This window comes from Orbicella franksi, chromosome 1 (assembly GCF_964199315.1).
Source record: "Orbicella franksi chromosome 1, jaOrbFran1.1, whole genome shotgun sequence".
NCBI lineage: Eukaryota > Metazoa > Cnidaria > Anthozoa > Scleractinia > Merulinidae > Orbicella > Orbicella franksi.
The window spans coordinates 22,332,322-22,359,195 of NC_138145.1; the positions used below are offsets into that span (position 1 = coordinate 22,332,322).

Consider the following 26,874-nt stretch of genomic DNA (forward strand, 5'->3'; position numbering starts at 1 on the left):
TGGTTGTCACGCAATCCCTTCAAAGTCTGAAGAGTTTGCAAGAAACGCTACGTGCGTGATGTCTGAATTGCCCAGTTCAGGTTGGAGACTGAAGAGACGCCTGAATCGAAGAGAGTGTTTGTCAGTGGCGAAGCCAAGATCATGACGTAAGAGAAAACCTCCTCACACCAACCCCCACTCCCCACCCCCCTCTCCAGCATCCAGGGTTCCAAATTTCAGAAAACTCGCTCATTGTAATTCGCTACGTTCAAACGAACGTAAAATAGCGGCGGAAAATGTATTAGCTGTGTCAGGAAAAATGTGGAAACGTTGCCCGAGAAAGAGCGAAAGGCCCAAGTGTAATTCGTGAAGTAAAACATCCTCGGTAGCCTACGCGGACGTGTCTCATGGCTCGTCACGCAATTGGGGACGAACAATTGCGTGACGAAGCAAAAAAGGGGGTCACGTCCTTTGGCTTTCCCCTGGCTTTGTTGTAACATTTAACTGTCTAAACTGACCCTGGGATTCAAACCATGCGTTCACAGGGGCACTATGTACAGTGACCCTGCACAATATGCCAGTTTTTTTTTTGTTAGACTCTGTCTCTAGTTCACACCACACATTTTTTCTGGTAAGCCGCGAGACACGCGCAAAAGGATTATAAAGCATAGTTGTAATGACAGTTTAATTAAACAAAAATAGTTTAAGAGTTCATTCTAACAAAAATATACAAACAAAAATACTCATCTATACATCCTTGCGGACAATTTCTAATATATTTGTCGTTTTAGTGATAAATTTACACGTTAATGTGTGGCTCTGTGATACAGGTTAGCAGTTACAAGTCCTGTTTACCACATTCTGCTTTCTTTTTCACTGTTACATTAGTCTAATTGTTTCAGCATAATCAAATGTTTTATCTATTGAACACAGAAATCGTAAGAAAATAAATGAAACAGATTTATGTCATGTATCAACGGGTTGAAAATCTGGTCCAAGCGGGTACGATTCTGGCGAGATCCCTGCGTGATGCCCTTTTACGGCTGGTCTCGTTGCACCGTATTCTCGCGCGTTTTACATTTCTCTCAAATCCCCAAGAGTCATTGTTGGATACGACGAGAATTTGATACACGAGAAAATGCATGCGCGCTCAGTTTCGGCAGCATTCTATTAAACGACAAAAGGTTCGTCTGATAAATGTTTAACGTAAAAGGTCCTTAAATGTTCCGGATGAAGGGCTGGTCAGTCTACCACGGTATAAACAGGATTTGTAGATCGAAGTGGTTAAATCTCAAATGGTTATAAATGCAGCACTGTACCCCCTAATTCTCAGCTTCTTGGAAGGTTAGAAGGGACAGTCCAGTCTAGTTCCCGAGGGGTCCGGTTATACATGTACAAATGTCCCATATACAAATGCCTCGTAAACACCCTTTCCACAGCTAACTACAATCTTCGCTTACAATAAGATTGTTATCTACTTAAAATTTTTGATTGATACAGCTCTGAGGCACACTACTTGAAAGACAGATGTGTCCGGGTTTTGCGGTTATTCTCTAAGATTATAGCTCTTTACTGGTTGAGCATATACAAAAGATTCTACTACCACCCCTCCCCTCAGTTCCAGTCAGTAGGTTCCTTTCTCTAAGGTATTCTGTATAATATGAGCTGGAACCGTCGCAGATCGTCTGAATGGAGCCGGCTGTCGTCCAGCGGATGACTTGGGCATCATACTTCCTTGGGGGTAGTGTGGCCGGCCTGAAGGAATATAACAAAAACAACTTCTTACGTTATTACAAGTAAATATATGAAAGGTCATATATTTGAACTGCGGAGAAAGATATGAAGACATGATTGATCATCGCAGTTATGCACACAACTTTAGGACGGTGCCTACTTTTGTTGGTGCGCACATGTTCTGCGCATCATACAAGGCAGGTTTAAGCGCCATGCCCGCGCTGGGGTTGACACTGACGCAATCAACTACGCTACCAAGTACACGACTACAATGAAAGCAAAATTTTCCCACTGTGACCAAATCAAGTTTTATGAACCTGTACTTAAACCAGGAACACCAGAATAGCAGCATATCGCTCAGCAATAACTGTTAACATCTTCCAGCTGAAAAACTAGCTGTTATCTGTCGGAAATTATACTGAAATCCAACTGCAAACATGCACCTGCAGATGGCGTAGTGCGCGTGCAAAACAAGTTCGAGATACGCAAATGTTTGACTTAGTGGGGAGGTCACAGGAAAATATGTAACGGGTACCGTAAAAGTTTTCAAAAAAGATCAGTAACTTTAAGAAACGCGTGGCTACCTCTACATTTTTTGTCATGAAATGGAGGTGGCAAGCCTATTCAACACGTCATTAGTTTCTGGTTGTGAGCAAAAGGTATTTAGACTGTATTTTAGCTGAACCTGAGGAAAGCTGTCAGAGACCCTAAAAGCGCCGTTGCAAACGATTTTGTTATTGAAAAATACCAAAAATGATTTTTATGTTACCATTCACCATGTAGTTTTAAAATCTTTATAAATGTGTTTGCTTTTCTGTCTGTAAAGGCAAATTCTAAGGAAATCTGTGATGAAAAATCCTTTCCTTCTTTTTTCAGAAAAGTGCTGATGTCAGCATTTTTGTTGAGATTTAAGGCTAATTATCTCGAAAAAATGCATGGCAACCCCAATTTTTCTTCGGGGATTCCAGCAGCCCTTGCAAAAATCTACTTTTTCCGTGTGGTCCTAACCCGGCGCAAAAACCTTTGTATTTAGTAGGCACCGTCCTTAAGCAGTTGTGACATCAAAGCCTAAAAAAAAATTCAGGCCTGAACGGGATTCAAACACATGACCTCTGCGATACCGGTGCAGTGCTCTACCAACTGAGCTATCAAGCCATCTGGGAGGTGGTCACTTTGTAAGTTCGTAATATACCCGTAGATGGTGAAGAATACAAGTGATAATATGAGTTGTGATCGTTATCTATTTTCTCTTCGAATAAACGTAAAAAGACATACATTCAGGTCATGAGAATTTACAAAATTATCACGAAGCAAATTCTAGGGATTAATCATCAAATTTTCCCCAGTAGCTAACATAAATAACGGGTGGAGATCAGTTTAAGAAGAATTTGTGTTGACAATCCAGATGCTAGCAATAAAACGTTACTCTTGTCCAGAATAACATCTCCAAACTCTGTATTTTCAATGAACAACCTTCCAACGAATGACTAATGAGTGCAGATTAAGGAAATTTAAATAAAAAATGTGAAGTAACTGTTATTATGGAGTGCTGTTTTGTTTGTATAGGTGTTTTGGCAAGCGTTTCGACTGCTGTTTGTCTACACATGAGTAGAAGTGACCGGAATGAGCTTGCGAGATTCATCTCAAGTGTGAAAAATGGTTCCTTCTTAAGCTTAACTCTGTCAGGCGTCTCTCCTGCCTGGTGTATAGTTTTGGCCCGGCCGCCGCGACTCTAGTGTTTGACGCAACTACCTAGCAGATCCACTGAAGAAACACTATAGAACACCATACCATTTGCTCCAATGTTCTCATATGGAAGATTTCTTGTCCGTGAGCTACTTGCATCTTTCGTCGGTAAATTTTCATATCCTTGAAGCCCTTGTGATGGAGTTTTCGGTGGAAGAGGTGGAGGTCCATTGGAAGCAGGTCTGTCTTGTCTTGCCGGAAGGTTAGCATATCCTTCGCACGAGGGCTTTCTCGAAGGCAACGGCTCTGCTCCTTTAGAAGGAAGATTTTCGTATCCACTGACCTTGGATGTGGGTCGTCTTGGGGGCAAAGCAGGTGCAGGTGCAGGTGCACCTATGGAAATAGAGAAATTCTAGAACAATAAGTCATGTTCAATGTCCGGTATTTTTTAGTGGTTTTGTCACATTCATTAATAATTCATCACGTTTAAACAAAGGAAATCGTCGGTGTTTGGATATCTGATCTTAATTAGCATGGATTTTTACGATTTTATTTCTCCGTGTTCTCCTTAGTTTTGGTTTCGATTGAAAAGGTATAACAAACACTCAAGACAGTATTTGACCACATTTCCAAACACCTCGAAGTTCGTCAAAAATACTCCGCTGCGCATCGTATTTTCAACTCTCTTCTCGGTGTTTGGAAATGTGGTCAAACACGGTCTTTCGTGTTTGATACATTACTTCTTAGGTTCAGTTTTGGCTCATTACAGAAGGTAGCTCTCATTGTCTCAAGTATAATTCGGTCTTCAGTTTGCGTGACGAAGCAAATGCGAAACGTTTAGCTGTTCATAATGGAAAGTGTGACAGGCGTGACCTATCAGACGTGACACGAGTAACGGACCAAGCTTGAGAAACCAGAGGTTTTAGTCCTACAAACTGGAAAATCCATACAAACCTTTATCATTCATAAACTCATAACCAGGAGGATGTTCAGGTGGTGGGGTTCTATTGCCCACTGGACGTTTATCTGTTAATCAAAGGAGCAAAGTCACAGAAATCTTAGGCTCGATTTCAAGGAACGCGAACTCCTGTTCAAAAGAGTGGCTGTAATCGGGCTTACATAGCCTGCGTAGCTTGGCGGTTTAAGCAATTTTTTAAGCAATTTGAGCGCGAGTGCACAAAGCGGAGAAGCCAGTAAGGTGGCTGAACACAGTTTTTGATACCTGTGTTTCATTCACCTTTTTCTCTAAAAACCCTTGATCTCTCGGTCACCAAAAATGGCAGCAAGCAAGTTAACAACACAAACTTTGGTTTTTTGATGGTTAAGCTGACGTATGCGCCGTTGCCATGGCAACATGAATAAAAATAGATAGGGCCTTTAAAATCGGTTTTGTTTATTTGTAGAAAATCTTGTCATTAGATTTTCTTTATAATTTGCATGTAACAAGCTTGTAACGATTCTCACAAGTTAACACCATTTTGCTAATAATTTAACAGAGAGATCTTAAATTATCTCTTGTTGAAGGTTCACTGGAATATCTAGAATTTCCTTTGTTAAAGTTCAATTATTTTCAATACTCCAACTACTTATTTCCTAAAGTATTTTCGTGCCAAATTTCGGGAAATTCTAATGAGTGGTTCTCGAGAAATAGGCGTATTTCGGAGAGTGCAAATTTTTCGGTAAGAAAGAAAAAGCTGAGAATTGCTGGGCTCTTTGCATCGTTAACTTTTCTAACATATCTTTGTGATAAAAGACTAGAGCCATCAATACACTGCGTTCAATTATAGAGAAAAATAGCACAGATACTGCGGGCGTTGAGTAAATAAAATGATCGCTCTATTGACGGCATGTTTGTTTTTTTGCAATCCTTGTGCGCGCGCTGAATTGCATCAGCAAAAGCGCGCGCGAAAACTGTGTTCGGCCACCTTAAGGTGGCTCCCTATAGTTTTACGATCGCGCGAGCGCTGAGGAAGTAATCTGCGCGCGCTCAAAGGAAAACGTCAGTGTTTTTCGATATTTTATTACGTCAACATGAGCACAAAAAGCAAAACTGACAGTGAATTTTCTCGCGTTTCCTTCGGTGAAATTCCGTAAAATTTGGCAGATTAGTAGAAAATATTCTACTTTAGTCGGAGCTCGTTTTTCAGGGAAATTTATAAGACAAGATTTTTGGCAGCGGTAAAAGACATAAATTTAAAAATATCGAAGAAACTGCCTTTACAAACCCTACTTTTTTCGTGTTTAAAATTCGTATCCCGCTGGAGGCGAAGTGATATAAAAAATTTGGAAGATTTCACCGAAGGAAATTCATGAAAATCACAAATGAAGCCATAAAAACAGCAAAAAAACTTTTTTGGTGGGGGCATTTATTATTTAAGACTAAATCCCAAAATTTTAAAAGAGATAATAGCAAAACACTATTTAATCATTGTTTATTACATGTAATAAGTTTGAGAGGACTACGTGTGAAAGCGAATGCAAAAACAGCATTCAGAACATGACACTTGGCTTTGCGCGCGCAACGTCATAAATGATTACCCCATGGAGCCACCTTAAGAGAAGTCACGTAAACGTGCGGCGAAGCCGCGAGGAGCCTGGGAGAGAGACTACTGAGAAACCGCCTGTACTTCGCCTGCACGGATTATCGACATTTTTTGTTAGTCCTCTCCCACGTTCAAAGCGGCTTTGGCTCTTGTTTCTAGCGCGCTCAAATTGCTTAAAAGCCGCCAAGCTACGCAGGCTAGGGCTTACAGAAAACGTTTTCTTCATAGTGATAAATTAAAGGGACAGTGTTCCGGCTACTAATCGGAGGTTTCTTTCCAAATTTGTACCTGCCCGACTAAAAATAAATTAAAACAAAACGAAACAAAAATTCCAGGTTTCATTTTGTAACATATTGAACAAAACACTGTGCCATATGAAAGAACAGCTCAACAGATTCCATTTGAATGGTGTTAATCCACAGACTAAGACACTTAACACTATCATGGACTTGATTTTTAGTAATAGTAATGTAAGCGCATTGAGTTTTTTTTTTAATACGCCCAAAAAACTTCATTATTACTGTTATTGTTATTGTTATTGTTATTGTTGTTATTGCTATTGTTACTGTTACTGTTACTGTTACTGTTACTACTACTGCTACTGCTACTGCTACTGCTACTGCTACTGTTACTGCTACTGCTACTGCTACTGCTACTGCTACTGCTACTGCTACTGCTACTGCTACTGCTACTGCTACTGCTACTGCTACTGCTACTGCTACTGCTACTGCTACTGCTACTGCTACTGCTACTGCTACTGTTACTGTTACTGTTATTGTTATTGTTATTTTAATTTTGTAAGAGAAAGAGTTTCGATACCGGTACCTTTGTTTGGTAAATTCTCATAACCGCGAGTCTTAGATCCGTAGATCGTGAGGTTAGGCGACGTTACACGACTTATCAGAGGTGGTTTAGCTGAAAAAAATGTAATAATAAAACATGATAAGATTTTATAGTTCACAGCTGTTATTGGGAGTTGGACAAAATATTAACAAAAATAACCCAATTCATGTAATTAGTGCACGTTTTTCTTTTCCCTAGCTGATTAAAATTACAAATCTACAGCAAGTGAGTAGCAAAAGCGACGTTAACTATAGAATTGTGGCAAAGAAACTTTCAAAATGTAGTGAAGAAATAGTCATAAACGCAGCAAGAACTGCTTTTAACAAACCATCAAGAAAGGCGGATGGCATTTAATATAGCTAGTTCAGAGAGTTCATTATCACAAAAAACATTTAACCTTTGCACAGTTTATGTCAGAATGGTTCCTACATTCCAGTCTTACTGCTTTTACTGAATTAAACTTTGACTAACATCATTTTCACTGCGATATTTTTAACATAAATCCTCTTCAAGTGCATGCAACATTAGCCAAGGCTTTCTTTTGATAATAAAATACCTCTAGTATACAATGTAGTATATTATTGTTGATGGTCACAGTTGCTTACAGGGGCTTTGAATTACAAAGTTCTAATGATAGCACAGATCAAGGTGTCTGCTAAGGTAAGCCTGCACTGTGTGGCCGAATCATGCATACTAAAGGCTATCCACAGTCAAGTGTCGCTCGATACCCTCGATTACCCCTCAGTCAACACTAAATTGATACTCGATCGACATCTCGGTCAACACATGATCAACAGTTGGTCCATTGTTGGAAGAGTGTTGACCGACTCATGTGTATCAATCGACACTTGAAGGCGTGTCTGTGAAAATTAGATGACTCTCGGCCGACTGTCGACCGAGATGTTGACTGAGAGTTGACCAAGTATCCATGGAGATGTTAATTGAGTGTTAATTGAGATGTCGATGGAGTGTTGATTGAGGGTCAATCAAGGGTATCAATCGACACGCAACTGTGGATGCCTTTAAGTACACATGATCTGGGTGGCCTACAAGAGTGGTCAGCATTTACCAAGCAAATATAGAGAGAAGTATGATACCTCTCGGTTTATCTGGAAAGTTTTCATATGAGGGTTTTGCTCCTGGGAATACTGAAAAAGTAAAGAAGACATTTAAATGTAACTGAAGGACAAAATTTACTACCCACACAGAAACAGAAACAAAAACTTCTTATTAAATTACATGTAAGATTGCATAGTCGCTCTTCAACATTTTTTTCACAACTTTCTGATCTCTTTTGTTTCAAATGGTCAGTCAAAACACCAGAGAGCTACCAGAGGAAGAGTTTTCAATCTCAATATATATTCGCATTCTGAAAATTGAAATCTCTATCTCCCATAGTTCTAGCAAATTTGATCTGCCAGTTTTAAAGAGACCCAATAGAAAGTGATCAAAGACGTACATGTACAAATAACAAGGTTGTCAAAAATCAATCAAAATTTTTGTCAAGAGGTAATGGCACTGCACCCTTCATTGTAATATAAGCAGAATACTTACCATGACCACTGCTGCTCTCAGGTCTGCTTGGTCTGTCTTCACATCCAGGTACAGGAGGACGTGCTACAACAATAATAACACTTTGACTGTAAGCAGCATCTAAATAAGAAGCTTAAGGAAACTTAAAACTGGGCCATTTTAAACTGCATTTTTTAAATTGCAAAAACAACTTAATATATTTAAAACTTCTTTTTCACAAGGTTAGTTACATGATTCACAGGATAAGGTATTCCCTTGTCTTGCAACTCTGATGAATTACTTCACCAAAAGTCAGCAAGGGCCAAGCTAAGTGTACTTGAACATATGAATATTCTGTGGCACAAAAATTCCCAAAATTCCAATGTTCCCTTCCCCCTCTCCCCAGTATTTCACCACCAACAGCCCTAGCTTTCTTCACAGTTTGATGGCTAAGTACAATGCAGAAGCACGGGTTCAATTGCGACAACAAAAAATCTTGAGTGAATTATTCACCAGCCTTACACCAGGTAGTATGGGAATGCAGACGCATTTCCGTCACTTGTTGGAGTTTTGCAGAGACAACTGACAGCCAAAACTACATCCCTGTTCGCAAGCTAAGCACCAAGGCTGCACTGTAAATTACCATAAATATTTTGTAACTACTTAATGTGACTGAACAAAATTTTATTTTAACAGAATCAATGTCAAATTGAGCAACCATAGTCACGTTATGTCTAAGTTATTACTCTTATTAACATTGGACAACTACACACTTCTGTCCTGCAGTTTGGGAAAGTATTAAACACAGAGGAACCTCCTGTAAGCAGGCACCCTTGGGACAAGAATAAGTGTCCACTTAGGGGGGTTTCCACTAGTGGAAAGTTTGAAGTACATGACTAGTGTTTGTATGTGGCTAAGATGATCACTCAAAGCTATGCATCTGCCCAGGGGAGGTGTCTGCCTACAGGAGTTTTCCATTAGCAGTGGTTCAACCGTAGTTGACTCACTGGAAGTTATGTGAACAACAATATTACAATGAAATCATAAATACATCTACTTACGATCATTTGGCTCAAAACCTTCTGGTTGAACGGCTTTGACACCATTGTCAACTGCATATGCAAAAAATACGAGTTATTATCATCAAATCTGGTCTTAACCCAGGTTTTTAATAACATAATAATTATTATCCTAGTTATGATTTTACTGTCTGTGTTAGTTCTACAATTCGAAAATTCACTTTAAGCAATAAAGTGCTCAAGATTACTCTACAGAAACAGACCACTTCTTAGGGCCTTATGTCCTTGTGCAATACTTCTTGCACAAAAAAAAGACTGATTTGCATAAAAATGAACTTGCAGTTAACACACTTTCATCTCAAATGTTTCACACAAAGACTCCTTTTGGCACAGCAGCAGATGGTAACTCAGAAATGGCCCATTGCTTGACACTAAATATAACCATTTTTTGAGAAAGGTTGCACTCAGAATTGTTGCCCTATTTGTGTTATGAGATATAATATATGTCTTGCTTATTTACAAACTGTATGAATTATTCTTTGGAGACTGTAGACTACCGGAGAGCTGTTTTGTCTTTACGCAACAGTGGATAGTGCAGTTCAACCAAAGTTTAAGGTTACTGTATACCTTTAGAGCTAATTTAATTTGTTCCTTAGTTTCCAGACCCAAAGCACTAAAAAATTATCTCTGCTTTTTGCCATATTGAATTTCAGTGAAAAGTTACAGAATATTCACGAAAAAGGATTAAAAAGACATGGAGTGACCATACAAAAATCATTCTCAGAGAGAAAAAAAACATCTCAAAATAGAAAATTTGCAGACAAGTTTTTGTCATCCATATCTCAAACTAGCTATTGGCCAAATCTGAGGGCAAATGAACAAATTACCTTTGACTTGTAGCTTTCAAACGGTGATTTGGATGTGACACATTTAGAACTCATTGAAAAGTTCACAATTCATTTTATCTTAAAATACTTGGTATAGTTTGATAGCAAGTTATATAAGCTTACATGTATGTAGTTTGATATAGGGGTTTAGGTATCTACAGTTTAAACCAGATGTGCTACATCGCTTGGATGTGAGGCACCCCTAAAGGTATACAGTAACCTCAAATACCCAGTCAAAGCACATGAAAAATACTATAGATCGTTTTCACGTGACGTCTTCACTTTCTAAAATCCAAAACTAAAGAGCCACCAAGCATTTTTATCCTCATCAGGCATAAGAGGGGGTATATTTATATCTATTTACAATTTCACAGTTCAAGAGCGTGCTTTGCTTAGAAACCAGAGCACTTTGAATTTCAGGGCTATGGAGGTGTGTGACACAAGGCTACAATCTCATGATTTTGAGCCTTTTTAGAAGTAAGAGCATTAGGAAAAGTGCTTGTGTAAATGCTTGTTTGTTCAGTACTGATAATCAGTAGCCTAGATAGCCAAAGTAAGTTCCACATGTTTACATTATTTTCTGGCCGCCATATTGGTGTACCATGGATGTACACCAACATGGCGTTTTCATACTGGGCTCTGTGAATTTCTGCGAAACACTTCAACGAATATCTGAAGTTTGGGGATATGCACAGGCCCAAAAATTGGATTTGTGTCTTATTTAGTTATCTTCTATAACATCACAATGAATGAGTTGCCAGTAATTAGTCAGATACCAGTGTTTGGGCAAAGAACTCTAGGATTGTCAGGGGACAAACATTGCAAGTAGCTAGAAGTAAATGTAGAGGGAAAAGTTGTTTCAAGTTACAAAAAGACGATTTTGGGGAGAGATCAACGATTTTTCACCACTGTTGTTTTATCGGATTTGGGCAATGTTGATACATGGAATATGTAAGTTTTGTTCGAATAACCGTGAAATATGTGATAAAATCTACTGACTGATAAACTCCCTCGCTTGCATGAGGTTTATTGTGAAATTTACAACGTGTAATGGTCTGAATATATTACAATATTAATTAGGTATAAATCGAGAGGAAATAACTGAGTAAAGCCTTTTAAGTTGTGTACAGGCTACGTTTGGCTATTTTGAAGCTCAGTTATACAAATAATATTGGAAATAAGCCCAGTGGTGATCATTGTGCTGTGTGGGGTTGATTAAAATGAGATGACAGACACCGCAATTCATGCTGTGTGCCCATTGCGCTGTTCAAGGCCTTCGTTTTGCTTTTACAAGCATGTCTTTTAGTGATTTTCCTTTTCTATAACAGATCGATGGTGGCTCCATGAATATCTGTCTGAGTATTTGTATTTAAAAATGCTATTTGTCTGTGATTATGCTTTTCAAATTTTGGTAAATGACGGTTGCATGACAAAGGGTAGGAGTTTCTTGTGCATTATCGATTTTTGTTTTAGAGCTTCTTTTCTGTCTTTATAATTATTAAACTTCTTAGAGGGTATTTTCTACCATTTGCTCTGGGTAGCCTCCCCAGATAAAGCGTGTTTTGACATTTTTACTATTCTCTTCAATGCAAATTTCACAATAAACCTCACACAAGCAAGGGAGTTTATCGGTAAATTTTATCACATATTTCACCGTTATTCAAACAAAAACTTACACTTTCCATGAATCAACACTGCCCAAATCCTTTGCAATAAAACAACAGCGAAAAAGCATTGATCTCTCCTCAAAATCATTTTTTTGGACATCGAAACACCTTTTCGCTATACATTTTCTTCTAGCCACTTTCAATGTTTGCCCCCTGATGATCCCAGAGTTCTTTGCGCATAACACGGGTATCCGCTTACTAGCAACTCATCCAATTCTTAGCTCTTTCCACCGGATGGTTTTCAATTTATTTTTTTATTGCGTGATCGTGAAAATGATCAACGGAGTGGTTATGTTTTGTTTATATAATAGTATTGTACATACATGCATGATACATGCATGTACCAAATTTTAAGGTAAAGTTACTTAAGTTAGTGTCTCATGCAGTCATTCTACCTTGGTCCTCGCAATACACAGGTGCCATCTGTATTTCTCTTTCCTGACTTTTGGTAAAGTAATTCATTAGAGCTGCAAGATTAGGGAAAGCCTTATCCTGCAAAAGACCATATAAATACAAATTTATGTGTTGAAGTCATGTATTGAACAAAAAAGCCATATGAAACATTTGACCTCATCTGAACATAATGCATGGCTGTTCACACTGAAGTTACACTGTACATCTTTAAATTTTTAATTACACCACCTCAAGTGTCTTTATTACGAGGTTTCCATCATGTAATGTTTCAACTTTGTGGTGTCGGAATTTTTCTCTGTGTCTGGAAGATAAACCACATTATTATCAGTAGTGTTCATGGCAATTACTAGTAACTACATATATACAGAGTATATAGAGTATCTGGTAGAGGTTATGCTTTTGTCATCACATAACATATTTGATGGAAACTACAATCATATTTAGTGCCTCTTTCTTTCTTTTTTGATTGCAAGGTTCTGAATGCTCAGTGCCACGTAGTAAACATTTTTCTGCCTACTTCCAAAGTTCAAATTTTTGGGAGAACCCTGAAGGAGGAGGGGAGTTTAAATCTAACGCCAACTGTGGTGAGGTATGGAAATTTCCCGGAGTCACCAATGTGGTTTGTCAACCATATTGCACATGTAACAACTATCACAGAGTACATGACTGAAAAATTTACACAATGTGCATGTAACATATAATCTCCTGAGGGAAAGATTTGATGAATTATAGCTTTGGGTTTTCTATGAATGAATAGTTGATGAGGTGCGGCCAAGATATTTCATAGAAAAGTTGATGGACCTAACAGTAAGTACTGTAATGTAGTCAATTCTTTTTAAACTCATAATTTTAAATATTGTAAGGCAAAAATCTAGAATACTGTTCATTATCAAGAGCAATGTCACACAATCATCTTCTATTTTAATAATAGCAAATACAAGGGAAAGAAATGATCTGAAATTTGTGGATTACCAATAGAACACGCTGAATGTCTATTTAAGCTAATCTAATACCAAAATAATTTGTGAGAAATTCTCCTTAAAGTGCGATATCTGGGATGCGTGCAAAAAGCAACTTACTTGAGGGAGATGGTATAAGCACCTGGCTTATTAACTGTTTCACTGTCACGCACCAAATAACTCCCAGGAGGATGCTCTTGAAGGATCTTCTCAGCATTCTCCCTTGTTAACTTACCAAAATACCAGCTAAAAAACAATGGATATGTTATAGGTCAATTTGTTTCAAACTAGTTTAGTTTGAACTCAACCTACAGTGAACACTATAGTTCAGTGATGGTCCCACAAGCCATTGCAAGATGAGACTTGGCCCAGATTTCTTCTCTTTTCTAAAGTGGTACATGTAAATGCAACAAGGATTGTGATAGCTTAAAAATGATTTTTTTTTTTTTAACAGAGTTAACGAGGAACACAAACAGACCTCACCAACAAACATATTACGCATGCAGCAATTAAAACCAATTATTTCCATGCAAAAAACATGATAACATTTGACATCACCCCAGGCCTATAAATATTGTACAATAATTTAATACTGTCAAAACAGATGTTCTTTTTTTTGAGGGAAACTCAGATGCTCGAAGGTTTATTATTAAGGGATTACATTTAAAAATTCAAATTGCCCCACAAGTTGATGTATGGTTTCCAGTTTAGCATTTTGCACTGAACTGAACCTGTCGCTAATTAATTTCTCGGAGTCTGTTTATAACAGTTCTAATAGCTACAATCCTGGCCAAAAATAGTTGGGACACTTGAGCTGTATCACGTATCCCCCTTCCCCCCTAACCAATATTGGAAAATATCGTGTTTTTTCCAACAAAAAGGGAAAAAATCACCTGATCATCAACATTAAAAGTGGGGGGAGGGGAGAACTTGCTTTGTGTCCCAACTCTTTTGTCTGGGATTGTAGGTCCACAGTTAACATTCAGACAATGCTAACTGTATGAAAATTGACATTATTCCCCAAATTAATGATCATCCAGCATAGAAGTGGGGGAAGAAGAAGTAATGCCACAATGAACTGCTAGCACATATAATTTTTACTTACGGAGGTTTACTTCCTGGAAAAGGATCATAATATGCTTCTGCCTCAGCCTCAGCTTGTACTGGCTCAGGTCTACTGCTCTCCTGTTTAGAGAACAAGACAGTTTACATAATTATATATCACTGCATCTTTATGCACCTAATTACACTAAACACGGGTACATAAAATCATTTTTTGTCTGTGTATCATCATTTCCAGATGTAAATTTTTTTTATAATTAATTACATGAATAAAACATTAATATATGAATGAACTTAATAAAGAATTGTTGAAATTTGAATAACATTTGCACTCAAAACCCAACCAACATCTGTCTTGCACTTATACAGTGACGGCACTGAAACAGTGAGTTCACTTTTTGAACTTGTTTTTTGTACATTTTGTGACTAGAGAAAAGAAGGCACTTCCTATTAAGCATGTCCACACTGTAAAAATGCTATTCTTGTACATTATATGAATTAGAGCCTGCATTCTAACGTCACCACAAAAATGTCAAAGTTCAAGTGCTCATGGGTTGACTGTCCTAAATGTAAACCCGTAGACATAGACTTTATAAAAAAAAAGTTCCTAAGAATGCCATTTAAGATAGTTGCAATGGCACAGTGAATGCAATTGGTTGAGTTTTTAATTTCACAGTTTTCCATGTCAGTGGCAGGTGCAGGAAACTACATGTACACTGTAACTTATTAACTTGAGAAAATATTGTTTACATATCCTTTGCCCACATATTAATTCATGCTGTAATATTTCAATAAGTCTGCCATACATTTTCATATTCCAAAAACTGTAGCAGTCTCTTCCTTGTAAAATCTATAAAAACTTGATACACAGCTTGTTTTATTTGTAATGGTGACTATGCATAGAGAAACACATCCTTGCAATGTTCCTCACCTCAGTGTCAACGCTCTTATTATTGCGCTTGTCTTTAAGTCCCACCAAATTTTTACAGTAGCTGCTGAATGAATTATGCTTTTTAATGTTCACAATTTTCTTCTGCATCTCCTCGTCAGTCACCCCAGCAACATCCGGACTAATATGAAAGTTGGGTACTACACAAAATAACAATAACACTCTATTAACACAAGGATTCCAAATTTATATTTTAAGCTCCACTCTGAGAGAGCCACACAAATCTGCAATGCTACATTAAGCTTATACTGTAAGTACACATGTACATGTATCAGGGTCTCTCCATAAGCGCCATGCAGTGACTGGCAAAAGTCGCCATACAAAATCGCAGGGCTGTCATCAAGGGCCTCACCCGTAACACCTGTTACAGCTGAGTACACTTACATGTAATATTCCCTCAAGTGATGCTAAAAGTGTCGGAAATTGCCTGTCATTGATAGAATTTGCCCACAACATAGCAAGTTTGGTACGGATGTGGAGAACAAGGCTACAGGTTACTCAAAACTTACATGTACCTGTAATGACAGCCCTGAAAATGTACTTATTAATAAGAAACAATATCAAAGTTTCATTAGACTCAGTTAAGTTCAGTGTCTAAGAGTTCAGCATGCAAAGAAAGTTGTGTCTGATTGCACCAATTGTTTTGTGTGACAAAACAATTATCTTGACTGTTATTTCCAAGTGAGAGCAAACTTCCCTGAAACCAAAGAGGCTTTTTATTTTGACAGTTGAGTTTTAACTCAGAAAACGAGTAAGTGTCCCTTCCCTAATTAGATTGTTCACAGCCTCTCTATATTCATGCATGTGAAAGAAAAAGCAAGCAAAGCAAGCGCGAAGTACGCACAGAGGGGGCGTGGGGTTTGCGAGCAAAGCGAGCAAGAAGGATAGAGAGGCTGTAGACAGCTTTGGAAAAAAGTGACTTATTAGGCTTCTCCCCCTGTTATCGCCTTGTTACAGCTCCACCCATTGACAAATAAGCTAAATCAGACCAGTAAAATTTGAGCGGTAAATTGCTTGTTTAATTGATTGCAAGTATCAGTTTGCTAACAACAACACATACGTGTGTTCCCGTGTTGAGAACGTCATCTCAGACGACTTCTTCAACTCCAAGAAAAGCTGCTAAAAGGAGAAAAAGCTGAAATCAAGCGTTCCTTCCAATTTTTGTAGGATATGCATTCTTTTGCCATTCACTTGGGGAATTTTGGCAAGATGTCTTACATATCTGTGGCGAGTTTATTCCAAAGGCGTTACAAGATGTGGCATTTGTCAACTACAATGAGCGTAACACAATTGTTTAGCAGAGAATCTTCATTCTGTAACATGTTTCAAATTTTGCATCCAAAAAGTCCTCCCCTGTCTTCGGAAAACAAGTTTGTATTTCACTTCTCCAATCAGCAGAAGCAAGTCCTCCTTTGTTGAAACAACGATGGAGGGAATCCTAAGCTCTTTCATCTCTTACATTTGTCAGTTCAACACTCGCACATTTGCATTTCTTTTGCCGTTGCATAGGGTTGATATATCAGACCTTCCTCAAAGCCAGTAGGCAAAATTGCAACAACTTCTTTAGACCAAAGGAGATGAACAGCAACCTCTATCTGTTCATCTTTGAGCAAAGAGACATTGAAATTTCTCTTAACAGGATTCCACAGTATTTTAAAATCAACTGCTCCATTATGAATCACAGCACATGTTAGTGATGACAACTGCTGCAAGCCGCAAAACGTGCAGCTGGACACAATCATGATCAGCTGGTGTCAAGGTGATGACACTTTTTTCGCCTTTCAACCGATGGGAATTCACTTTCTTCCAAAGATGTATACAGCCCCTCTATTTTTCTCGGTCTCCACCACCTACCCAGTCAAGTCTTCCGTTTTGCACTGGTGTCCAGTTCTCTCGCGATTCTATCAGAGTGTTCAACAATCGCATAAAAATACAAGAAAATAGAGGGCTGTGAACAGTCTATCCCTAATAAACAACCTCTCTCCAAAAAGCACCCTGCATTCAGCTCCCAAAATAATATAAGCACCCTGGATGCTAAATAATAATCATAAATAATCATAAACAATAATCATAAAAAGGGTAACAGAATTTACCTTCTGAGTATTGGTTTGAGGTTGTTCTAGTGAGAGATTTTTTATTGTTGTTTGATGAGTCACCAGGATCTGGATCACAAGCAAATGATGTTGGTGGAAGCTTTCCCTGAAAACCACACAAAAGTTTACAACACTTTTGATACACAAATTTTCCAGACATACATGAAGTGATCATGCATTTTAAGTAAATGGTTTTGAATTCCAAGAGTTTGGTCATCCAGATGAGCACAGTTCTACTGAAGAACTGTTGTTGGTGGCTAACAGTGCAAACAACCTGAGTAGACGTCATGCATCTACAGAGTTGAGTGAAAAGTTGTTTGTTGGCTGCTTTGACATCTCCACTATCCAACAGTTTCCAAATGATTGCCATATAACATTCTGTGCTTGATGTTACTGTACATATACTATGGAATTTTAGCATTTCCAAATTCAAAGCACTCATAAAATAATGCCAATTGATTTAATATTATCACCAATTTTCATTCTTATAATTTCAGAAACCAAATTCACCTAGAGAAGTCACTGACTGAGTCGACATTCTAAGTCAACAACTGTAAATTATTCACATTCAACATTCTCGTTTTACAAAACTTGCACCACTTTGTCACCCCCAGGGGTTTGTTTGAGGGCCAGGCACCGGGTAAATTGACCAGCTGCGAGGATGATTTTGCCTGGCTGATTTGACCATCCAGCAGAAAGTTTTTCTAATAAAAAAGTTCAGTTTAAATAGTTTTGCCTGCCTGTGAAAACCAGTTGCCCTTCTGCTGTAATGAAACCCTGCATCCCATCAAAAGTAAAACCAAAACCAATCATGACATGCTCAAATATGTTTTCCTAAGCTTTATCTTGGCTACATGTAGAGGTATTTGAAGAAGCTAGTCATAAAAGGGGATAAGTGACGATTTTGGTTGCTTTTCTTTTTTCTTGCTCCAAATTAGCTGAATTTTTGCATGTGGTCTTCAATGTAATAGAAAAATGTGGTTCTGTATTTTTGTCGCTGGTTTTTGCTTTGTTTTCGAGTTAAAACGTAGGCAAAAAACTTGGCTTTTCCTAGCCGTGTCTTTAGGAGTTTATTTGTTGAACAGCAAACAGGCAGACTGTTTATAGTGTATGAAGTCAAAACCAAATCCCACAGCATATAGAGCGGAAATCTGGGAACGGATTGTTTACACCGGTTATTGTGACGTGAACACAACACGTGAATCGATCGAGCGTCAAACGAAATGCCATCAAACAAAAAAGAGATGTGCCGTATTAGAGCTCTGTCAACTAATATCTTAAGCATTGTTTTAAAGTACCTTGTGTGCCTACCTGGTGGTTGAGAGGCATCATAAAGCCTCGATAAACCCGTAAGTCATCAGCACGTTTTAAAGAATCAAAATGTGTTCTGAAACTTCGAAGGCAGCTGATATACCGTAATCGTGTTATCGGCGTTCGAAGTCAGATCGAGCCAGGTAGCAAAGTCCAAGAGCAGTTCTTGCCCAAGAAAAATACCCTCTGGTGAGTTGTGGCCCATTTGCCAAGCGTTGCTAGCGTCAAAGTTTGGAAAGCGAGAACTGGTTTTAGACTTATAAAATTTGTCTTGTATCGACCGCCATGTCTTCCCGCGCACGAGGTGTAAAGACCCTTCCCGGCATGCATTGCAATTACGTTCTGCGGACGTTTCTCGAACTGGTAACTAGATTTAAACATAATAATGGCCAGCAAGTGGCGATCGATTGTAACAGATCTGTGATCCAGTTTGCGTTGATTTTATTTCAAATCGGCATGATTTGTAGTGTTTTGAGCTTCTGGGATCAGGGGACATGCAGATGTATGGAGACCCGTACGTTGCGCAGAAGGGTTAATCTGTTAATCTGTCAGCCCTATTTATAGAGCGTTTTCACGTGGAGTCATCAAATTCTTAAATCCAAAACTAAACAGCCGCCAAAGTTGTTGTCCTCATCAGGCATAAGAGGTACCAGCGCATTTTGAACTTGGAAGTTATGGTGGTGCGTGACATAAAGCTACGATCGCGTTTGTCGAAAACTATGTTTTATCTCGTGATTTTTTAGCCATTGAAGACGTTGCCGTATTTGAAAAAGTGTTTATTGAAATGTTTATTTGTTTCATTTTATTTTTATTTACACCTTTTTTTGACCTGAAATCAGCATTTTTGAGCTTATACGTTGCGTGAAATTACCATTTTCAGGAGCCCATCATGGGCTCCTACCATTTTGCTGTTTTCTAAGTGAAACCAACATCCTTGCCGTCACGCGTTAACGTCAAATTAACATTTTAACCTATTTAGACCTGAAATCAACATCATCGAGTTTATGCGCTGCGTAAAATTGACATTTTGCTGGTTTCTAAGTGAAACCAACATCCTTGCCGTCACGCGTCAACGTGAAATCAACATTTAAACCTTTTTTGACCTAAAAGCAACATTTTTGAGCTTATACGTTGCGTGGAATTGACATTTTGCTGGTTTCTAAGAGAAATCAACCTCCTTGCCGTCACGTGTTAACGTGAAATCAACATTTTAACCTATTTAGACCTGAAATCAACATCATTGAGCTTATGCGCTGCTTGAAATTGACATTTTGCTGGTTTCTAAGTGAAACCAACATCCTTGCCGTCACGCGTTAACGCGAAATCAACATTTTAACCTATTTAGACCTGAAATCAACATCATTGAGCTTATGCGCTGTGTGAAATTGACATTTTGCTGGTTTCTAAGTGAAACCAACATCCTTGCCGTCACGCGTTAACGTGAAATCAACATTTTAATCTATTTAGACCTGAAATCAACATCATTGAGCTTATGCGCTGCGTGAAATTGACATTTTGCTGGTTTCTAAGTGAAACCAACATCCTTGCCGTCACGCGTTAACGCGAAATCAACATTTTAACCTATTTAGACCTGAAATCAACATCATTGAGCTTATGTGCTGCGTGAAATTGACATTTTGCTGGTCTCTAAGTGAAACCAACATCCTTGCCGTCACGCGTTAACGTGAAATCAACATTTTAACCTATTTAGACCTGAAATCAACATCATTGAGCTTATGCACTGCGTAAAATTGACATTTTGCTAGTTTCTAAGTGAAACCAACATCCTTGCCGTCACGCGTTAACGTGAAATCAACATTTAAACCTTTTTTGACCTAAAATCAACATTTTTGAGCTTATATGTTGCGTGAAATTCACATTTTGCTGCTTTCTAAGTGAGATCAAAGTCCCTGCGGTCGCGGCGGGCCGATCCTTTGTTATGATAAACCGAGGCGAGACTTCGACTTATAACAAAGGCTTGGCTTGGTTATTATAACAAAGGATCGGCTCTGTTTATCATAACAAAGGCCCGGCTTCGTTTATTTGCAGCCTCGGCGGGAAAAGGGCGTTAGGTATTTTAATCAAAAGTGAACTTTGTCGAAAACGCTCCAAATTTCGCATAGAGTTTTGTTTAGGTATGTTTAGCAATGTCCCGTAGTTTTTGCGCTAAACCTTGCTTCGTTTTCAGGATATTGCGTATGCAAAAAACCACTCGGTTTTCCTAGCGGCGTCTTTATAAAGCGAAGCAAAAACCAGCGGCAAAAATACAGGAACACGTTTTTCTATTACATTGAAGACCACATGCAAAAATTCAGCTAATTTGGAGCAAGAAAAAAGAAAAGCAACCAAAATCGTCACTTATCCCCTTTTATGACTAGCTTCTTCATTTGCTTTGAGCTATGATTGGTCCACTAAATTGACTGCCTTGGAGTTAGTAATTCAAATATTGACTAGATTACCTGGGCAGCAAGCCCTAATGTATATACCCACTGAAGACGGTCAGCCTCTGTATTTGCCTGTAAGACAAGAAAACAAAGGATCATGAAATATTTCACAAACAGTTGATAGTTTATCAATGGTTTTACTCTTATTTCACTGGGATCCAGCAGTTGTCAGGTCATGCCAGACAACAACATGTATAAAGTCCTTTAGGTGAGTTTAATAACATAGCAACTTGCCTGGTGGATGTTACAATGTAACTTTAGACTTTTCTCATTTTAATCTGAAATTTACCCTAGGTTAAGCTGAGATATTTTCAAAAAGGCAGTGCTTCAATGCAAATAAAACATAAAACTGTACAACAATCTTATTCATGACAATGTACAAAATTGTATATACCTACCCTAAATAAATATTTCTTACTACGTTCTACTTTGACTTCAAATTCAAATTTGTTTTTGCTGCTTTTACCAGTGACAAAGTTAGATTTTGCACCTAAGTCCAGATGAAATTGAATCTGAAAACAATACCATATTTCAATCAAAGGTCAGTATAATCCTGCCCACACTAACAAGATCTTAAAATAATGATTTAATTTAGAAATCAGTACTTGTGCCTGCAAGTATTCAGCGAAACATACAGTGTACAAATAAAAGTGATGATAATTTAAATTATTTTTCAGTTAAATTGCAAACTTTGAACTAGTGAATGAAACAATTGCAACCAGGTAGTCTCTCCCAATCTGTAATCTTTATTACTTAAAAGTTGGTCCCCAGAAATAGAAAAAAAAATGAAGCTTAAAGTTTGGAATTGTTCATTTCAAAATGAATTATTATTGTTGACATTGTTTGAGGATGAAAGCCTTAATAGACCCTTTTCATAAATGGCTGCCGGTTTAATATTCTTTTGTATGCATTTAAATTAACCTTGCTAACCTAGTTTCAGAGGAAAAATTCTTTCGAATTACCAACTTCAAAATGAGGTTAGTAAGGGTAAATTTAATACTTGCAAAAGAATTTATAATTGGCCGCCATTTATGAAAGTGGTCTATTAACTTGACTGTCTTTGTAAACTAGGAATTCCCCCTGGAAATGCAGGTTTTAGGTTAGGTCTCATATAAAACACCCCCAATTTACTGCAGCAGTGCAATGTTGCTATAAAATTAAATACAAGTAAATCTGCAATTGTTCAATACATAGAAACTTAATATAATTTTGTACTTACATTTTCCTTAATGTCAGTGTTTGAATCCTTGTAGAAAAATAGCTGGAATCCACGAATTACAACCCAGTAATTCACCCACTACAAGATGAACACACTCTTTTTAGTTATATGTATGGTTTAAACTCTTCACACAAGGCAAATCCCAATGGAAATTTAATTGCTACCTGTCTGTTAATTATTAGGGCTCAAAAAAAAAAAAAAAAAAAACTTGAATTCCAGCTTGTCCTTCAGACTCAAATTCTTTTCACCCTCTCAAATTTTGCTTGCCCTGGGCAAGTCTTAGTTTCCTTCTTCTATTTAATTGGTCAACGAGTTGCCTGGGTCCTTGCCAATTAGGCAAGTGAGAATGAAAAATAACTTGTCAGGCAGGAAAGTCTACTTGCCCCAGATAACCCAACGGAAACTTTTTCGAGCCCTGATTATATGGTTGCTGACTAAAACTCCCTATTTACCCTATGGTGAAACAATACACAGCTTTGTAATAAATTACATGAATAACAGTTATAAAATCAAGTTCTTATAGATGATCCAGCTAAATATTATTACGGAATAAGTTTCTATCTTTCTAAGTACATTGTAAACTCTAAGCTACCTTGTGAGCCAGGAGGCTTTGCTCGCAGGGTAACCCCAAGCAAAAATTTCATTCCATAAGCTACTCACAAACAAAGCCTATTGATAATCTACTTATGAAAGTACATGTAACATGACACTAAAATAACACCATTAGCCTGTTAAATTCAATCCAATGTACAGTGAACACATTTTTTACAGATACAAACAGAATCAACTTAACAAATATCAGAAAAATATACATAGATACTTTCAGCTTCGAGCAAATTGATATAGAAGTAATCTCTACATACAAATGTCCTTCACTACAAGAAGAAATGACAGTTTGTAGTTACAACAGTAATTTGTGAAACAGTTGGTGAAACTGATACCTGTACTGGATCATTCTAAGACAATATTTGACACTAATTAATTTCAATATTTTCTCATGCTGATTTTATCGACTCTAGATACTGAATGACTATCAAATTTTGTTTGGGAGGTATCTTACTGAAAGACAACTCTCCACTTGAACATCTGACAAATCTGATAGCTGGCTGTATCCATTAGTCCAAAGTTGTGCAAGAGCATAAGTATACCTGTACTTGGTGAGAATATCAATTTTGGTCACAAAATTGTGTTACCACTTTTTTTCCTTTCAACTCCCTGTAAATCTTTACCCTCAGTACAAGTCCCCAGTTTCAAGACCGAAATGCATATCTATGTCAGTTAACCTTAATTTGGTTGGCAAATCAAAAAGAAGTATCAGATTTAAATAATTCAGTGTGCACTACTGCATTTTCATGAGTTTTCATCAATTTGCTGCATCACTCTGGTGTGCTACACAAACTGAAATATGGATCTAAATTATATGATCATATAAATGACTGAAATGATTTAAATTTTAGTTTGTTCACGTTCAGTGCATCTTAGTCACTTCTTCAAGCTAACTTAATCTGCATGTACTCTCCGCACTGAGCTCGTGCAAGCTTCTATTTCCTGTGTCTGTCATGTCAACCATACAATTCCCATTCATAGCCCAAGGAAAGCATTTGGTTGGAAGTGAACACATCAATCTAATGTTATTTTTCCCTTCACATCACAAAATCTCAAAGCCTTGCACGCTTTTTAATTTTCGACGTGAGGTGAATATAAACCAGTCTGAATCACTATTGTCAAGCTAGGGTAGAAAACATATTACATGTATGGAATTTAGAAGTCAAAAACCTATCAACCTTTTCAAGAACCGGTATTCTGCATTGGCCGAAAGGATCGCATCTCGATCTTCCGACCTTTAGCTTTGTAATCCAATCCGGCAATTATATCTGCAGATACTTCGGAAGAGAAGATACACTATTCAACAAGTGGTCAGCAAGTCGTCTATAAATTATCAGCTTGTTGTTATAGTTCCCCCAACAAAGTCTATTTGACGATTAGTCAAGCGAAAAAGCAAATTTTCACGGCTTTCTCACGTTTGTCGTGCAGATCAACAGATCAATGAATAGATTACCTGGAGGTTGGAAATAGAGTAAGCCAATTCATCCACAAGGTGTCAATTGAGGTGAAGGCATTCGCCGGTTTTGAAAACCTCTTGATCATCGTTTCGCGCGCGTGCACACAGCCCAAATCACATATGTTTTGATCTCTTCGACACGAAAACGCTGAAAGAATTTGGACAGATTCTGTATAAAAATTATCCGTCAATAAATTACTGTGAACATAATTGAAATTCATTATAAGCTTAGCGCCTGATATGAACCCAAAATCTTGATGACGGAATCACAGAACGCGAAGTCCGACGAACACAGGCTTGCCGAGAGCAGTTTCTTGTATATTAGTTGCATGTAACTAACCTTTCTTGTATCTCCTGTATCTGATCAGCAACTGTCCACTGTTTACGACAATGTTTATCTAGTTACTTCAATCGCCTTTCACATAATGTTCCCTCTACTAGCTATGTTCCCTCTACTAACTGTGTTCACACCAACGACACTGACACGACTGAAACAGAGCGGAAGCGTGCCAAAAGTCCAGTCTCCACTCTGACAAAAGGGTGGATACTGCGGGGGAGGGGTGATGTCACGATTTGTCCGATATTGACCCCTGACATCTCTTCAGGTTGTCTTTTCAGCTATGGCAAATGGCCTGAATAACTTATTTTTGGCTATAGTAATGAGCTACATTTATACAAAATACTTACTACTGCTCAAAATTACTTCTCAGTACATGCGGTGAAATTCCACTCGAATCCAATTGTAGGAGATACAGGCTGGCCAAACTTAGCCATATTACAAATTTATAGACCACACTTCTCGTGTGTTGATTGTGTTTGGATTTTTTTTGGATGTGTAGCTCAAGCTTTTGTCTAAACCTGCTGAAACGCATCATCGATCGACTCCCAAACTTCCTTTCTAAGAATTTTCTGTCTTTACGATGCATTTTCTTTCACGAGGAAAAAGGGACCCTGTGGCGATCAGAAAAAAGCACATTGTTTGCATTTTTTGCAGACTGTGGTGAAACGTCGGAATACGTAATTTGAGAAAGATACTTGCCTTAATTGACCCAAGCTATGTAAAAACCGTGACTTCAAACAATCAAAATGCCTTCTTCTTCCTCGGAATAAAATGCAGTTCGTTTTCGACTAATTAGCTCTCGCCACAGATTCACTTAAGACTCTACTCGGCACAATATTTACTGCCATCAGTATTCACCGTCCACTCGTATCGCACCGAACTGTTGTCCGAGCGGGCGGCTGTTTCCTCTCCAACAACCGATAATGATCAATAAAATAACATGTCATTCCGCTACCGTGGCCCATACCATTACAGCCATCACGTTGATATACACATTACAAGCAGATCATCGATCATTACAAACGCTTTGGAGTATGAAGTTCTACCTGAGCTTTTCGCGTATTTAATTATAGTCTGCTGTTTATCTTACACCTCGGGTAGGCAAACATGCATGTTAGTCACTGATATCAGACACATCACAACACTAAGCATTGAAAATATCAATTTGTGATTACCTTCGACGCTTCTTTTAACTCCAAATATCCCTCCATGTACTTGGCTTCCTTGGTACGTTCTGCTGTTTCCATAAATTACAGTAAGTTAGTGAACGGTCTGAATCTGTTAGTGCCCGAATTTGTTCAATCCGCCGTGACAAAATTATTTTGAGTGCTGCTCCTGCTGAGGGTAATGGATGTTTTCGAACCTACTGCTTTGCTTTCGTTGGTACCAATCGACGGCCGTCACGCATCTAAGTCTATCACACGCACACTTCTTTCAAGAAACTCGCAACATTTTGAAACTTACGATCCCTGCGTGTCCTAGGTTAAAGGGGCAAAAATTTCAGCAGAGCAACAGGAAGTTGTATTAAAAGCCAACCTTTCAAGGGTAGAGTGGGCTAGTCAGTCACAACATGGACAACTATAATAGGCTTATTTAATCATTTATTAATTTTAGTTTATTTATTTTTTCACTACAATTTAAGCGATTAGATGTCTGAAAATAATAGATGGCTCCCGGAGATGGCGAGCAAAGTAAAATATAAAACGTTGATAACAATGATAATAAAATTATAATACCGCCCATACCTGTAAGGATGGTTCGTAAAAAGGTTAAAACCCAGTGTAGCCTGCGAACACAGACGTATTTCTGGCTGTCTCTTGTCTCCGCGCGCCGGATGAAAAAACCGTACATATGCTCTCGTAGGCAACATACAAGACAGACCACCTTTATTAAATATTAAAATCTATTAAATATATAATTCATTAACAGCTAAACTCAATGTCACAACTTTGGTTACCTCTAATGAGCTGCTGCCTATAACGTGGAAGCGCTGCTCGAAAGAGGTAACTATTTAGGTTAGAGAAAAGAGTTGCGGTAGATCTAATCTACTGTACTATGTAACAGTAACTGTAGTTATAAGAAAGGGGTTACCCTTGCTGTCAAAAATGGCAAAGGTTTAGACCAAGGGGCGGAAGATCCCGCGTAAAACTT

At 38.1% G+C, this 26,874-nt stretch overlaps 1 protein-coding gene across 1 annotated transcript; it reads right to left on the minus strand.

The window, feature by feature from the left end:
• Positions 1–647: 647 nt before the first annotated feature.
• LOC145497475 (uncharacterized) lies at positions 648–26,316 on the minus strand. The gene is made up of 17 exons (XM_081477279.1): positions 25,899–26,316; positions 22,322–22,399; positions 21,501–21,614; positions 21,118–21,174; positions 17,348–17,453; positions 15,237–15,394; positions 14,349–14,428; positions 13,364–13,489; positions 12,513–12,585; positions 12,266–12,362; positions 9,359–9,409; positions 8,340–8,402; positions 7,883–7,933; positions 6,768–6,857; positions 4,354–4,425; positions 3,505–3,792; positions 648–1,734 (listed from the first exon to the last, which is right to left on the minus strand). Exons 1-17 carry the CDS (start codon positions 25,968–25,970, stop codon positions 1,604–1,606), a joined length of 1,707 nt encoding a protein of 568 aa, XP_081333405.1. The 5' UTR covers positions 25,971–26,316; the 3' UTR covers positions 648–1,603.
• Between the last annotated feature and the right edge of the window lie 558 nt (positions 26,317–26,874).